The sequence below is a fragment of the Onychostoma macrolepis genome, chromosome 24 (assembly GCF_012432095.1).
Source record: "Onychostoma macrolepis isolate SWU-2019 chromosome 24, ASM1243209v1, whole genome shotgun sequence".
In the NCBI taxonomy this organism is placed as follows: domain Eukaryota; kingdom Metazoa; phylum Chordata; class Actinopteri; order Cypriniformes; family Cyprinidae; genus Onychostoma; species Onychostoma macrolepis.
Window position 1 is genome coordinate 4,323,530 of NC_081178.1, and position 16,200 is coordinate 4,339,729.

Genomic DNA, 16,200 nt, shown 5'->3' on the forward strand with positions numbered 1-16,200 from the left:
ATTCGCCCTGTTACAGTTTGTAAGAAACAAATGCTTCCTCTCTTCATAATAACATTTATTGCTTCCTCTATTCATAACACTTTCTCCAGTGAAAAAGCCATCTAGTCTGAATCAGGAGAGAAGTATGCACAGATCAAGCACTGTTTACAAGTAAAAACAGTCCAAAACAGGTCTAAACAAATATGTGGGTGGATTTTGATGCGAGAAGATAACAGAAGATGGACTTTTTTTTTTTTTTTTTTACCGGAGTATGCGTTATTATGGATTATGGACTCGTATTTTGGCAAGAAGTAATGGTTTTAAAGTTTAAAAAGTCTTAATGATGGATTTGTTTCTTACAAAATGCTGCTTTTCATTTCAAAAGATGTTAACTTGACGGACTGGAGTGGTGTGGATTATTGAGATGTTTTTAGCAGCTGTTTTGACTCTCATTCTGACGGCACCCATTCACTACAGAGGATCCATTAGTGAGCAAGTGATGGAATGCTAAATTCCTACAAATCTGTGGAAGAAACAAACTGATCTACATCTTGAATGGTCTGAGGGTGAGTACATTTTCAGTTTTAGGTGACCTATTCCTTTGTGTTAGGATGCTCCCTAAGAAGGCAGCTGTCTATGTAGACAACACAGCATGCATCACTCCATGCATCACTTAGCAATCAACCGAGTGACCCAAAGTGTTAGAAAAATCCCATTTATTAGCAAAAGCAAAAATCTATAAGCTGTTACATTTAGATATTTAGATACATTTTACAGGTCATAGCTATTGCGATATATACAGGACATAATTTTAGATAGTGGTCGTCATCATCATAAACCAGCATAACTGTTACAGTTACAATATGTTATAGATCTCCATCCACTGTTAAGTAGTAACTTTTAGCGGGATAAGATTTATTTTTAATGGTAATATTAGCCACATACTTCATAATTCATTGGTAGAAACAACAATGAATGGGTTTAGCTTTAGCTATAAGCTGAAACGAACGCTTAGCTTTATTTGTGTGAGTACTTCCACATTCACACAGCAATCACAAACAGATGCACTACTATGATTTACAACAGACTCTCAGGGACAAGGTGTAATTTACAGCAGTCAAAACCAGGTGCATACACTCATTAAGATTTTAGTGTATCATTTAGGGTCATTCACTTCACATTATGTCGGAGACATTGATAAACAGCAGTGCAGATTCACAGATTGATCATACATACAAAGACAACATCATAATGAAATATCAACTCTCACTTGACTGGGCTTTTGATCAATTACGACTTTGATGAAATCCTGAAGCCCGGCTCTCTCATTCTTGTTGATTTCATGTGTGTCTGTTGAAGTTTTTTTGGGTAGATTCAAAAATCGAAAACCACTTCCTGTTGTGTTCTCATTGGATCCGGTCTTTAAAACCACATGTCGATTACAACAAAACATACAAGTCCATTCCCTTCAGGCTGCATAATGAATCATTTGACTCTTTAAACAAATTATCTTGCGTTTTGTGACTCAGTTATGAGTGTATAGCTGTTGAATTTCAGGTGAAAATACCCTGTAGCAAAGAAAACCGTAGAGGTAAAACAAAAATGACAAAAAAAATTATAAATTGTTCCTGACCTAAACATGTCAGGGGTGTTAATAAACATCAGATTTACAACCTAAATCAGTTAAGACCCCCTAACATCTCTTACCTACAGACAGAGACTGAATTCGATGACCTTTTGACCTCTAGTCACTGTACAGAATGAAGCCAGCGAAAGTGCTGTACTTGTTGCTGTTCCCGCCGTGCGCTTTCCCACCGTCCAGCTTGATGAAAATCTCGTCTCCGGGGTCGAGGTGCAAGATGACGGTGTTTGAGGCGTAGTCATAACTCTGATCCTGATCCTGAGCGATGGCACTGGCTCTCACCTGCAAAGAGCGAAAGAGGAACAAGAGAGACCTTCAGCTCAATGTGACATTTGATACTCATATTTATATATTCTATATCTTTCAAATTTGGGGGTCAGTAAAGTTGTTTTTAATGAAATGAGAATTTTTTTCAGCAAGAATGCATTAAAAGTGACAGTAAAGACTATATTTATATTTTGGCTCATTTGAAGTTTTGTATTCAATTATCAATCCTGAAAAAAATGTATCACGGTTTCCACAAAAATATGAAGCAGCACAACTGTTTTCAACATTAACAATAATCAGAAATATTTCTTGAGCAGCAAATCAGCATATTAGAATGATTTCTGAAGGATCATGTTACACTGAAGACTGGAGTAATGATGCTGAAAAATTAAACATTTATTTTAATCTGTAATAATTTCACAATATCACTGTTTTTACTGTATTTTTGATCAAATAAATGCAGCCTTGGTGAGCATAAGAGACTTCTTTTGAAAAATGTTGAATCTTGCATGACATATGGGTAAACAAATAACATAACTTTCATTTTTGGATAAAGAATTTCTTTACAGCTTTTCTTTAGGTGAGACTGATGGGATTGAAACACTATACCCCCCACCCCCACCCCCAATAACATATCATCTCATTATTTTGAAGACATACTGTCTGACTCTCAAATTACCAGCTGTGTTTTTTCCGGCAGATTAAAATGAGCTAACAATGTTTTCATGAATCTGTTTTGAATAGCTGATGGCTTATCTGTGCTTCTTCTAAAGCAGACCTTTTAAAAATGTAAATTATGAAAATGCGATCAGAAGTAAAGCTGGAGGCAAACAAGAATTGGATGTTCCTCAGTTAATTTAAATACAAGAATCCTACAAAGGAAATGTGGTTGCAAGCCTTAAACAAGTCTACTTCCTTCATACAGGTTTCCAGCAATTCTGATAAAACTAACATGCATTAATATACAATTCAATACAAAACATGAAAGCTGTATTTAAAAAAAAAAAAAAAAAACACACACCAAAAGTAATTTATGCACATTCTCAGAAACAATTTCTGCACATGCTTTACACATGCATTGTATTAAGTAAATGGCAAAGCCAAAATTAATGCAAGCATGGTACAAGCTGGCATACTTTACTGAAACAATAGCATTAATCCACTCAAATCCAGACACCTTAAATGCATAATGGTCAGTTAACTGCATAATTTGAGCTGAAGAAGCATAACTTACCATACAATTGATGCCAGGTTTGTAATATGCAATTGAAACGTAATTTTGTCAAGAACTTTTGGTGATTTTGCTCTTTCTTCATTCAACTGCATAACCTGTAATTGCGTGTCTACTGCCAACACAGAAAAATGCAGTCGGGGGTTTTACCAGACGGCCACAGAGTGCCTTAAAAGGGACTTTGAAAAGGGGCCAATATTCCTTGACATATTGAGCTGTTTCTCACTGTGAAATGTGGCTTTTCGTCCAGTCTGTGTCACATTCCCATCACATTCTCACTACCCTCCTCATTATTTCCAGCCTCTATAAATAAAACGGGCCACCTCCTCTTTTAAACCAGGTTAGACGAACAACTTTGAGTAGGTCTGAGCTAATGGGATAAAAAAGCTTTAAGTGTTTATTTGGGAGCCTGAGATGATGGACAATTTTGTCATTTACTTGTTTGATGGACAGGGACTAAAGCCGCTCAGATATGAGGGCATCAGTCAGATGGTGAAATGCTGTCGCTGTGGGCCATCACTCCCTGCGCTCATATGAGTAACACATCTGACTCAAGCACACAGCATGCGTGGGTGTGTATATATATGTACATGTATGTATCTGTGTGTACAAACTCATATCCGTCATGTGTGTTTTCCTGTGTATGACTGACCGAGCATGACGGAAATATAATTAGAGCCCACAGCCTGGCTAAAGCAAAGGAGATAAAAGATATATACAGAATAGCCATGTGTGCAGTGTTTGTGTCAAGACTTTGTGTCAAAACAAAGATACTCTAGTGTTTCGTGTTAAAGGGATAGTTCACAAAAAATGAAAATTACACCATGATTTACTCAAGCCATCCTGGGTTTATATGACATTTGGCTTTCAGAGAAATACAATCAGAGAAATACAAATACAAGAGTTATATTAAAAATGTCCTGGCTCTTCCAAGCTTTATAATGGCAGTGAATGGGAGCCGAGATTTTGAAGCCCAAAAAAGTGCATCTATGCACAATCTCTACCCCCATTTACTGCCATTATAATGCTTGGAAGAAAGTCATATACACCTAGGATGGCTTGTATTTGTATTCATCTCCCATTGTATTTTTTAATTTTTTTGGAGGGGTGAACTATCCCTTTAATAGCAGCAATAAAAATAATAAAAATAGCAATATTATAAATGTGTGTGTATGTGTATATATATATTATTAAAAATACTACTTATTATATACAGTATATTTAAATAATATATATTTTTTAAAATATCTATCTATATATAAATTCAATATATGTATACTATATATGTATAAATAGACAGTCACAGGGATATAGAGATTGGTTCTACCAATCTTACTTATAGGAACTATATTTATAAAGTATTTTTTTCTGTAAACCTTTGCGTGTGTTTGTGTGTGTGTGTGTTTGTGTGTGTGTATATATATATATATATATTCTGAGGTGTGTGGCATCGTTTAAAGTATTTATTTTGCGTGTGTGAAAGACTCATACTGAATTTGTGTACGTGTTTGAGAAGTGCCCTGATTCAGAATGACACACTGAGGGATGCCAGAAAGACAAGTATACTATGTACACACACACACACACACACACACACACACACACACACACACACAGACACAAAGCAGCCCTTCTGACTAGAGGCGAACTCTTGGTTCAGTGAAACCTTTCCTTGTTTACGGTTTACATTGACCATAGACATGACAGAAGATCATCTCAAACATGAAACTGACCTTTGCTGGAAAGCAACCTTAAATGCACTTTTTGTTACATACGGGATATCCTGATACATGAATATTCAAATTGAAACCCACTGGAGTGGAATTATTCAGAAACTCGAGGAATTACATCCCAGTGGCAGTCTGTGTTTCATCAGTGTTATGTAATGTATGAATTGGATATGCTGCCGGAATAATATGCACCTTATCTTTCCATTTAAAACAGACATAGACATTATTGCAATGTTAAACAGATCTAGGACTGATAGTTATCGAAATCTGCAGTCATTATAATTAACATTTTATGAAACAACAGATGTGTAGTAAAACACATAATTATGAATATTATAATATTATATTATTAAAAAAATGTACAGTACAGGTGTGTTAGCAGCAAAACTCTTACCTGTCCGTTTTTCATTAGATCAGCCCACATGCTGGTTCCATCCCCTCCTCTCATGAGGACATTGTACGTGAAGAAGTACGTCCCAGGAACCTTGCACACAAATTTCCCAGTCGATCCATCGTAGTTATTCCCAATGTTTGTAACTATGTCGTCAAACCTCAGAACCTCGTAGCCCTCCTGCGGGTTTCGCAGACCTGCGTAAAAGGCCACGCGGGGTCCCATGGTATAGACAGCTGTCCCCATTCCGGTAGCTGTTCTTCCACCCAGAGCAAAGATGTCTGGTCTTTCTGTGTGGTTTTTATTTCCTGGTGGCCCCATTGGTCCTTGAGGACCTGGCTCTCCAGGTGGTCCTGGGGGTCCTGGAGGACCCGGAGGTCCTGGTAGCCCTGGTTTTCCTTGGCGGCCGGGTTTGCCCTGCGGTCCGTGGGCATAGGTGGGCAATGGGGGTCCCATGCTATGATCAGTCAGCGCTTCAGCTTCCAACTGCGTATTAGTGATAGCTGTGCCCATACTGATACCAGCCGTAGTGCCAGTTTTTTCCAAGAATGGATCGCAGACCATTCGGCAAGTGCCCAGCATTTCATACTGACCTCCGTTTTCGCTGCTGCCCGCCAGATGAACCAGAACAGGAATGAGGACCACCAGCACCAAGAGCAGCATGACGGCCGTGCCGGCCCCCAGCAGGGTCTTCCGTCCCAGGCTGAAGCGGGAAAGCGGCTGGGCCGCCAGTGCGGAGCTCTCGCCGTAAGCCGGAATATTGACCTCTGGAAGTGAGAGGGAACAAGCTCCCTCAACGTCAGGTGCTCACGGAGATGAGAGGGGAAATGAGAACCACCAGGGAGCTCAGATGTGTGTGTGTCTTTCTTGCATGAAAGAGAGAGCGCATTCGCTGTCTCAGCAGGTGAGTGGAGAGAAGTGTTTGGGCGTTGAGGAAGGAAGTAGGATTGAGAGAGACAGAGAGAGAATGCCCTTCTAGTGGGTTTCTTTGTATGACTCAAAAAGGACAAGTGGGAGGAGGCTTTCTGCAAATGAAGAAACAGTGGGAGAGCGAGAGAGAATCAGAGAGAAAGAAGGGTATTTGGGGAAACCCAATGCCAGGTCCTTTAAGTGTGTTTTATTGTGCAGTCTTTTGAAATATGATTTGATTTTCCACTTGTTGAACAGCAAGACTCGATGGCAGGGTTTAGACGTGGTGGTTAGATAAAGCACGAGAGGAGAGGGAAGACGAGGAAGAGAGAGTCTGTTTTCTCTGTCTGTGTGATGGTCAAGTAAATATGACAGGATGCATTCTAAGCGTCAGTTAATCGAAAGGGACACCTGCTGAGTGCAAGCAAAAGGATTTTTCCGCTTCCCTCTTTCTCTGTCTCTCAAAACCGCCCTCAACGCATCTTCCTGGCATCGTTATGTAATTATGTCATTGTTTATTTATGTGCAGTAAACACATAGTAATTCTTCCATAGCTCACTCGGATTATGAGAACACGCTACGGGCATGCTCATAATTGTCTCGTTTCATTAAATAAACACTAACTCGTATGAGAGTTGATGATCATTTGTTGTCAGCAGGCTGTAATGAATACAACTGTATGAAAATTAGAATATTTACATTATATTTGTTAATTCAGGAGGTATTTTGATCCAAAGCGCATGCAAGTCAGCGCAACTATAGCTTCCCCATGGCGTTAACCTGAAAAGATCAAGAAACAAGATGTGAATGGTGAATGGAGAGTTAGGGCTTCTTCATCAACCCAACTTTCTAAAGCCCATTAAACCACATTTATTCCATCAGAGAAAAATTAGCATTTTTGGAGCAGTTTCATTACAGGACTTTTAAAGTTCAGTGTGACATGCTCACCGGCGAACAATTAATTGCCCTTGTGATGAATCTTAGCCTCCAACGAAGTTCTGACAGTGTCAGAAATGATGCGTCACAATCCTGCTGTGTGGCTGCTCCTACGACGGTCATCTAATTAAGAATCAGTTTGAACAGCAATTAATGACGTACTCTGTCTGTGAGAGAAAGAAAATAAAAGTTGGAACGATATCTTGGTAGCTTTCTCTTGATATTTATATTATACAATTTACCTTAAGTTTGCTTTGAAAAATGAGCGTCCAGCCATGACAGAGTTCAGTCACTTGAGTTCTTTGTTATGCATGTCAAAGTGGATGTCAAAACATGACCCGATTGATGGCATAACTAACTCTGTCAAACTTGTACAGATGTACAGCACACAGTCTGACATAAAAGACTACTAACTTTTATGCAAGATCTCAATACATTTGTTTACATGCTGTTTCCTAAAGCAACTTTCATCACATTCAACATATACATTCCTGACAAGCAACCATCAGAGGATAGAAAAAAACTGCACTGCCTGCATCAACCTTAAGCGAAGAGCTCAAGAACATCACACAGCCGGCTGAAGCAGGTGGTAAATGGTTTCCTAAGGTTGCTGGTTTATTACAGGCCCTTTCTGGCCATTTATTTAATGAATGTCAGGTCTGAAAGAAGACCTGCTTGGAAATGCACAGCCTTGGGCCTGTTATGGGCTCATTTCTGGTACAGTGGTAGAATTTTCCCACCATGCTGGACACCTGGGTCTGATTCCCAGCCCACGTAAAAAGATGTTCCAATGCAGCTGTAGGAGCTAATGCACAATCTTGAGAATGAACGACTTGAGAGTCGTGTTGGTAAAGTTAACATGGAATAAAACCAGGGTTTTTATCGTTAAGCAAAACTAAATCTATTTAAAACATTTTTACTAATTAATATAAAGCTTAAATATAATATAAATATTAGCGTAGATGGAAAAACTAAAACAAAAATTCGAAATGTTGCCCTGCCAACAAACCAAAATGAGTTTTAAGAAAAGCAAATAATAAAAATGGGAAAAGCACATACAGGGGGCGTCTACATATCACTGTATTCTGCTAAAAACTGAACAATTTTCTAAACGCAAACTTTTGACAATGGGTGTCAAAGATACATTTTTTGAACATATGACTATTATCGTCTTTGTGTAAACCAAATAAATGCAAATTTGTGAAAATGGTGACATCATATGCATGCATATTACGTGTGTGCGTAGCATTTCCTTACAAAGTGACATTGCCAACTACTGGCCTGGCATGCACAATACAGCATTTTAAGTCATTTTCGAGGATCCACGTGAAAAGGGATCGTTTTGACAACATTGTCGTCTGTACGCAAAAACCACAAAGGAAAACATTTTGACATTTTTAGTACATCATTAAACTGAAAAAAAAAAAAAAACTGAAATTCAAAATATTAATAAAAACTACAATAGTATGTAAATAAAACTAAAATAACACTGATCACAATGGACTTTATTTTTTTACCCATTTAATGCATGCTCCTGGTCTTATTGTGAAGAATTCCTCAGTGCGCATTATTTACACAAACTATGCACAATTTAAAAGTGACTTTGTAATCATTTGTTAAATGTCAAAATTGGTTCCTCTTACAACAGGATATAATTTAGTCCCAACCTACATATTTCTCTTGTTGAATATTTTGATTCATTCAGAAATGTGTTGCATTACAGAAGTAAAATGAGTTATGAGTTCATTTTATTCATTAGATTCCAGTACAAGTTCCTGGTTGCAATGGTGTAATGGCTAAAGGTCAGCGCTAGTAACCAGAACAGCTAGTAAGCCACGAGCCATCACTTGAGAAGGACAATTAAAGTGACAGTTCACCCAAAAAGAACCTTTCTTAATTTCCATGTCGAGTTTCTTGCTTTTGTGGAATATGTTTTGAAAAAAGTCTCAGTTTTAGGTCACGCTTTATATTAGGTGGCCTTAACTACTGTGTACTTACATCAAAAAATAAGTACAATGTACTTATTGTGTTCATACTGTATTGCAAAACACTTCTGCTGCTATTGAGGTGGGATATGGGTGAGGTTAGGGACAGGTTTGGTGGTATGGGTAGGTTAAAGGGTGGGTTAAAGTGTAAGGGATGGGTCAACAGTGTAATTATAAATGTAATTACAGAAATTAATTACAGATGTAATTACATATAGGTATTTTTAAAAATATAAGTACAATGTAAAAGCATGTATGTACTCAATAAGTGCATTGTACCAAATGATTAATTGAAATGTAAGTACATAGTAGTTAAGGCCACCTAATATAAAGTGGGACCCAGTTTTATATTTATACATTGATAATTGATGGGATTCAATGTTGTTTTGGACCCCATATGCTTTAACGGCATGGATAAAACAGTTCTTAAAGCATCTTTCATCATTAAAAAAAAAAAAAAGTCATACAGGTTTGGAAGGACATGAGGGCGAGTAAAGCATTTTTGGGTGAAGTATCCTTTTAAATTCATGTTGCTCCAGGGATTTTCTTTTTGTAAGTTCACGGTGCCTTTCATTTGTCCCACCATACACAACAGTCTAAAACCGAAGGTGCGTTTTCACACAAACATTGCATACTTTTCCATCCTCTCTTGTGGCTTGTGATGCTGTCATGGGACATGATGAAGACTAGGGGAGGGCTTGCTGACTATCGCTGTGAGTCACTGAAACAGAGAATGTTGATCATTGGCTGCAGGGAACGAAGGCCGTGCAGAGCTCCGAGCGCAGTGACTCAAACCGCGGCCGCGGTGCCCTTGACGGCGGCCGCAGTAATGCGACAAGAACAGAGACTTTTCCAGCCCTCGCTATGTAATTTACTTCCTCCACAGCTCTTCTCCTCCCCATGCCTCCGCCAGCTGAGAACAACAAGCCCCTTGAGTCAGTCACAAGCCCCCAGAGAGATGCACGCGTCCTGCTCATCCTTGAGCGAGGGGGGATTTCTTGCTCCTTATTCGATTTTACTTGAAAGCAAACATAATGTACAGATAAACCTCAGGCGGGCCGGACAGACCATGATGTAAGCTATAATGATCTTTGGAGCTGTGTTTGCATGCATGTGCTTAGTGTCTGTAAGCATGAACATATATGTGCAGGGTTTTTTTCTGGAATTGTGTCCATGTCTGGCAGCACACACAGGAAAGGCAAAAGCTGGTAACTTTAAAAGCGATGAAAAGTGTTCAAAACAACTGTCCAGTCATTTCAGCATCACTTCACAAGTTACACAATGCATCAACACAGCATAACTATTTTATGTTACCACTGCATTTGAGGAACACATACTACACAATATTGTAAGAGACACTCACCAATGTCACAAACAGCCCAAGAAGGGAAAGGTGAAAACAGCAGGAAATATGCTTTTCTCAAATTTTTTACATTCATATTTATGATCATGTTTTTGCACTGTGTGTAACAACATAAAACCACCCAAAACATTTATGCATAATTTCTCTGCATTTTTCTTAGCGTCTCCTTGAACGCTTTTTTTTTTCTTTTTCTCTCATAGTCAAGGTGACCTGGGGCAATTTATGGAGGAGTAAAAAAATAAAATAATTATCAATGTGCCTCTAGTGGCCAAAGCTGACACTACTGAACATGCTAATGCACATATTAAAATGCTGGCTGACCTTATTAACTGTTTTGGTTAATAATTATTTTTAGTATGACTGGTAACCAAACAACAGCCGATATTTAAATTGTATACAATTTCATATACATAAAGTATATAAATATAAATATGTATATACAGAAAGCATATAAATTTAGTATGCATACTAAAATAAACAAATAAATTTAGGTATCACAACATGTACAGTTTTGTGCAGCATAAGAAAATCAGTTTCAGGCAGAAAATAAATGTGAAAATAGCTAAAAAGCATAATAAATGCACAACTAAATGTCCAATATCTATTTCTGCCACATAAGAAAAAAACTGACGTAAAATGTTGAAATTAAGAGAAGTCTCATCATTATGACTTAATGTGTCAAATGATTTTATTTTTCATATGTGGTGGAAATGGGTTTTCATAAATACTGATCCCAAGAAATTAATCTCTAATATCAACCAATAATAAACACTGTGCCAATATATTGTGCATTCCTATAAATACACTCATGAAGGCAAGTCAAAAAGACACCTTTCACCTTCATCCTCAGGGCTTCTGCATGTTTTTTTGAAAGGTGAAAGGTGTCTTTTTTTCAAGAAATAAGAAAATATATCTGTTTGTGTATAGTTGGGAAGTGGTGATTTTCTTTCAATTCTTATGAATTAAACACTATATTGTTTACAAACCGAAAGTTATTTACTGTAATTGAATTTTTAATTGTTGTTTTTGGTCAAGGTTTTTAATTCAGTGAAACAAAGATTCGTTTGTCTTTGTATAAGTAGGAGTGATTGTTGTCTCTGTGGAGGCCATAAACCTCAAAATAAGATGTGGGAAATCGAGATTTATTTTGATTTACATGCTTGCTTCCTACGGCACGTACTACACACACACGCACACACACACACACACACAAACAGTAACGTGCCAAAGCATAATTTATGTCAGAATGATACCTGCCCACAGATCAGTGTGTTTCTATGTATGTGTGTGTGTGTGTGTGTGTGTGTGTTTTCCACCCACCATACGGAGCGACGTGTCAGTTTGAGTTTGCTTTGCAGGCTGTTTGTAGATGCACACACATGACTCAGAATCTGTGCTTCAGATCTATATGACATATTACTGTTTGAATTAAATCTGCTGATATCTTTACATTTCTTCCATATTCACACAAAAATTCATGCATATGCTTTACACTTTCATAAAGATGCATCTTATTTTACAAAATATTTTCAAATTGTTAATTGGTTGATTTGGCACATTGTTAAAAGACTATGAAATGAGCACATATTTTTATTTGAAACTAAACACACATTTGTCTGACGACTATTTTTAATATGATTCATGATTAATCTGGACCATTTCCAGTCATTCATAGTGGATTTTTTAAATATAAAGCGAGTTCCTGTCCTATTAACTAACATTGAGTTTGACATTTATTGTCTTGATATAGTGAATGATTGTGGATCAAGAAGGCAAACATTCAGAAGTTACATCTTTGTGACAGCACTGACCTCTTCAGACCCAGAAATTAACCTTTCATTCATTATGAAATGGCCCAAATCATAAATGAATCATATCAGACAAGTGTGTTGAGTTGTGTTAGACTCCACTATAGTAGGCCTATCAATGTCTGAACATGAAAACTTAAACGTGCATTAATTGATTTGTCTTCAAGCTTAGCCACAATATTCACTTGTAAATGTCGCCATCTTGTGGCATTATGCTGTAATTACTAAAGGTAATAACTTGAGATAAATACGGAAGACATTGTTCAAATTAAAATAATACAACATCTGTTGTTTTAGACTTACCAGCACTAACTGGTAATACATATAGAAGAAAAAAAAAAAAAAGGCATATATATATATATATATATATATATATATATATGCCTCGTACAAATTAAAAGTTCACCAAAACATTCACCTTATTTCGCAATATGTCGAAGTTCGAAGTTTACAGTCTCCTCAACAATGTTTGGATTATGGTCATCATTTATGAATGTGTCATTATTAATCATGAAAGGCAGCATAATGGGAAAATTGTGTGCTCATCTGAACTATATGACCTTGGAAATATTTTTCCACTTTTTTTTTTTTTGGTACTGATAATAACAAAGACAAGAAATCAAAGTACAAACATAATTTAAATTATTTATATTATTAATTGCTTTTTTGATTTTTAAATTACTTATGATTTTGTTTTCTTGCACACTTGTTAGATCCTGTACTAATGCTTGACCAACACTGTAAAAAAAAAAGAAAAGAAAAAAAGTTGAGCCAACTTAAAATTTTAAGGCAACACACCTGATTTAACTCATGAGCTCATTAGAAGAAACTCCAGGACCTGAAATGGGTGTGTCAGATAAGGGGTCTCCCTTATACAAAATGTGCAGTGTTGGGGGGCGCCCAGGACCAGGGTTGAGAAACACTGTCCTAGAGAAAACATGAAACAGCACTAGTGCACGCTTCTCATGCAAACTCACATTAACAACGCCCACTTTTCTGGGATTACTTCCACTCAGTTATGCAATACTAAAACATGATCTGGACTTGGAACCAGACAGAACAAACCCTTGTTTCATCAGAGAGAGGAAGAGAGGCAACAGAAGAAGGTAAACATGATTTATTTTCCTCCTTTCTTTGCAAGAAAACCACACAGTTTAATCAGTTCAGTAATGAACATTAACTTTATTATTATCTACAGTTTTTGTTGAATCATACTTATGTTTAAATGCAGAAAATACTGTCAGAATTTCTAATCTTGCTTTCCCATTGACTTTTTTAATTTGCATGTTGCACACAAAAGGAAAACCAGTTTATACAACATGCAATCTTTCTCCAAAAGCTCAACAGTTAACAAAACACATCTGTTTTTAATAACACCGTCTGTTCAAGCTTTCAGAAACAGTGTGTGTGTCCATGCATGCACTCAAGCATGAAGTATTTTCCGGCATTAGAGGAATGTGTTTGATCAAACAAACACCTTGTTCAAGGAATTACAGTTACCGTTTCATCATTTAATGTATTAAGTCCGTCTAGTAAACATAAGTGTTTTTCTGTGCACTAGGGAGCAATGACTGTCCTACAATCTTCACGCTGTCTTCTGCTACTATCCATACTCCTCTCCACCGACTTTCCCTCTGCTCTGGCCGGCAAGGTCCTTGTTTTTCCTGTGGACGGCAGCCACTGGGTCAACATGAATATACTGATCGAGGTCCTTCACTCCAGTGGTCACGAGGTCACCGTGGTGCGATCTGCCAGCAGCTGGTACGTCAAGGAGCATTCACCACACTATAAAGCCATAACAGTGACCCTACCGGAGCCAATAGACATAGAGAAACAAGATTTCTTCATCTCGTTCCTGAGCAAAATGCTCGAGATACAAAAACATGGGGGATCACCGATTGCATTCGTGCAGTTCTATTGGCAGATGTTGAACAGTCTCTACGGCATGCATTGGCAAGCAAGTCAGCTGGTTGTGGAAATTTTCGAAAACCCGGTGTTAATGAAACAGCTCTATGATGGGCGTTATGACTTGGCTCTTATCGATCCAGGTCTGCCTGCAGGAGTGCTAGTGGCTCATAAACTCAAATTACCAATGGTTTACAATGTGAGATGGATCACTAGTGGAGAAGGGCACTTTGTTGTCGCGCCTTCTCCGTTTTCTTACGTCCCAGCAGCTGGAAGCCACTTGTCTAACCGCATGTCATTTGGAGACAGGCTCAAGAACTTCTTCCATTATGTACTAAACACGTGCATAGACAATTTTATTGTGAGACCAGAATATGACAAACTAGTTGCACGCTATTTTGGACCCGAAACTGATTTCTACCACTTGCTGCAAGGCGCAGATATTTGGCTCATGAGAACGGATTTCGTCTTCGAGTTCCCGCGTCCAACCATGCCAAACGTCGTCTACATCGGAGGCTTCCAATGCAAACCCTCCAAGCCCTTACCGCCAGACCTGGAGGAGTTTGTTCAAGGTTCAGGGGAACACGGGGTGGTTGTGATGTCTCTCGGGACGCTCGTGAAAGGTCTTCCTAGTGAAATCACGTCTGAAATCGCTGCCGGATTTGCCCAGCTGCCTCAGCGTGTCATCTGGAGGCACTTAGGAGAGCGTCCTCGTAATCTGGGCAACAACACTCTTCTGGTTAAGTGGCTTCCGCAGAACGACCTACTTGGTCACCCTAAAACACGTGCATTTGTCGCTCACGGTGGAACGAATGGCATTTATGAGTCTATGTACCATGGCGTTCCAGTGGTTGGGATTCCCTTGCTTTTTGACCAATTTGACAATATGTTGCGTCTCAAGGTGCGAGGGGCTGCTAAGGTTCTTGACGTCACCAAACTGGACAGCCAGAGCTTTTTGGTGGCAGTGAAGGAGGTTTTACATCAGCCGTCGTACAGGGACAACATGCAACAGCTGTCTAGGCTACACAAAGACCAGCCTATGCAACCTCAAGACAGCGCCCTCTTTTGGATAGAGTACGTCATGCGACACAAGGGTGCTGCTCATTTACGTACAGACTCTTATAAGATGCCGTGGTACTCGTATCACTCTTTAGACGTGATGGCATTTTTGCTAGCAGTGGTGTTGGCAGTAGGAGGAGCTGTGGTTCTTATAATACGCTATTTGTGTTTTAGACTGTGCAGGAGACAGAAATCAAAACGTGAGTGACGCACTTATGACCAATAAACAATATTTAGTAACACTCTCTATGAACCCTGTATTTATGATGTATTACAGGTGTATTCTTAAGACAAGGCACCCCAGATGAAATCATCATAAGAATGAAGAACATTAACATTAAGAATTGGAAACAGTTTATTATTATTATTATATGTTGTGTTTGAATATGCAAATGAGGCATTATCTAATTAAATATGCACTAATTAAACATACATTTCCAGAACAGAAATCTGAACACTGGATAAAGCCTTGTATATTTCTGATATTTTCTTTCCACTAGTCTGAAACAACACTTTATGAAAATATTGTAAAATTGACCAATGCATGAAAAAAACATGCTTTTAATGCCTTGTCTTATTATAATGCATGCATAATTGCTCACTAAATTAATATGCTTTGATGAATAATAATCATAACAGCAGTTATAATACTGTCTATTTGTGGTTATATAACCTTTAAGAGTATGATTATGTATAACACAATGAACACCATGCTATATTAGCTTATAATGGATTCTAATTCCTATATTTGTAATATTTAGACGTTGTTTAAAATCTGCACAGAATCTTACTACTTTTATGAGTGTTTTGTTACTGCTTAAAATAAAGTGGCAAATTAAGTATTCTAGTAAACAATTCAAATGCTTTATAATGATAAATAATAATTGTTTAGCAGTTGTTTGCTTTTCATAAAATAAAAAGTCTTGATCTGCTTTTAGAAAATCATAAGATATTATAAAGTGGTTATAAGACAGTAAACCTAAGGTTAAATTATT

At 37.8% G+C, this 16,200-nt stretch overlaps 2 protein-coding genes across 3 annotated transcripts; one reads left to right on the plus strand and one right to left on the minus strand.

The window, feature by feature from the left end:
- Positions 1 to 555: 555 nt before the first annotated feature.
- On the minus strand, positions 556 to 6,818 carry LOC131533014 (C1q-related factor-like). 2 transcript variants are annotated; one of them, XM_058764995.1, is made up of 3 exons: positions 5,244 to 6,818; positions 1,687 to 1,903; positions 556 to 1,547 (listed from the first exon to the last, which is right to left on the minus strand). In XM_058764995.1, the coding sequence occupies exons 1-2, from the start codon at positions 5,901 to 5,903 to the stop codon at positions 1,724 to 1,726; spliced, it is 840 nt and encodes a 279-aa protein (XP_058620978.1). In that variant the 5' UTR covers positions 5,904 to 6,818; the 3' UTR covers positions 556 to 1,547; positions 1,687 to 1,723. The 2 variants fall into 2 exon arrangements, with proteins under 2 accessions (XP_058620978.1, XP_058620977.1); XM_058764994.1 differs by having other exon boundaries at positions 556 to 1,903.
- A 6,445-nt stretch (positions 6,819 to 13,263) lies between these two features.
- Positions 13,264 to 15,420, plus strand: LOC131532995 (UDP-glucuronosyltransferase 2A2-like). The gene is made up of 2 exons (XM_058764953.1): positions 13,264 to 13,347; positions 13,803 to 15,420. The coding sequence occupies exon 2, from the start codon at positions 13,809 to 13,811 to the stop codon at positions 15,411 to 15,413; it is 1,605 nt and encodes a 534-aa protein (XP_058620936.1). The 5' UTR covers positions 13,264 to 13,347; positions 13,803 to 13,808; the 3' UTR covers positions 15,414 to 15,420.
- Positions 15,421 to 16,200: the final 780 nt, after the last annotated feature.

Coding starts and splice junctions, on each gene's coding strand:
- LOC131533014 (XM_058764995.1), bottom strand. CDS start 5,903: ATGCTGCTCTTGGTGCTGGTGGTCCTCATTCCTGTTCTGGTTCATCTG. Junction 1,904..5,243: donor ATCTAATGAAAAACGGACAG/GTAAGAGTTTTG, acceptor CGCTCTTTGCAG/GTGAGAGCCAGTGCCATCGC.
- LOC131532995 (XM_058764953.1), top strand. CDS start 13,809: ATGACTGTCCTACAATCTTCACGCTGTCTTCTGCTACTATCCATACTC.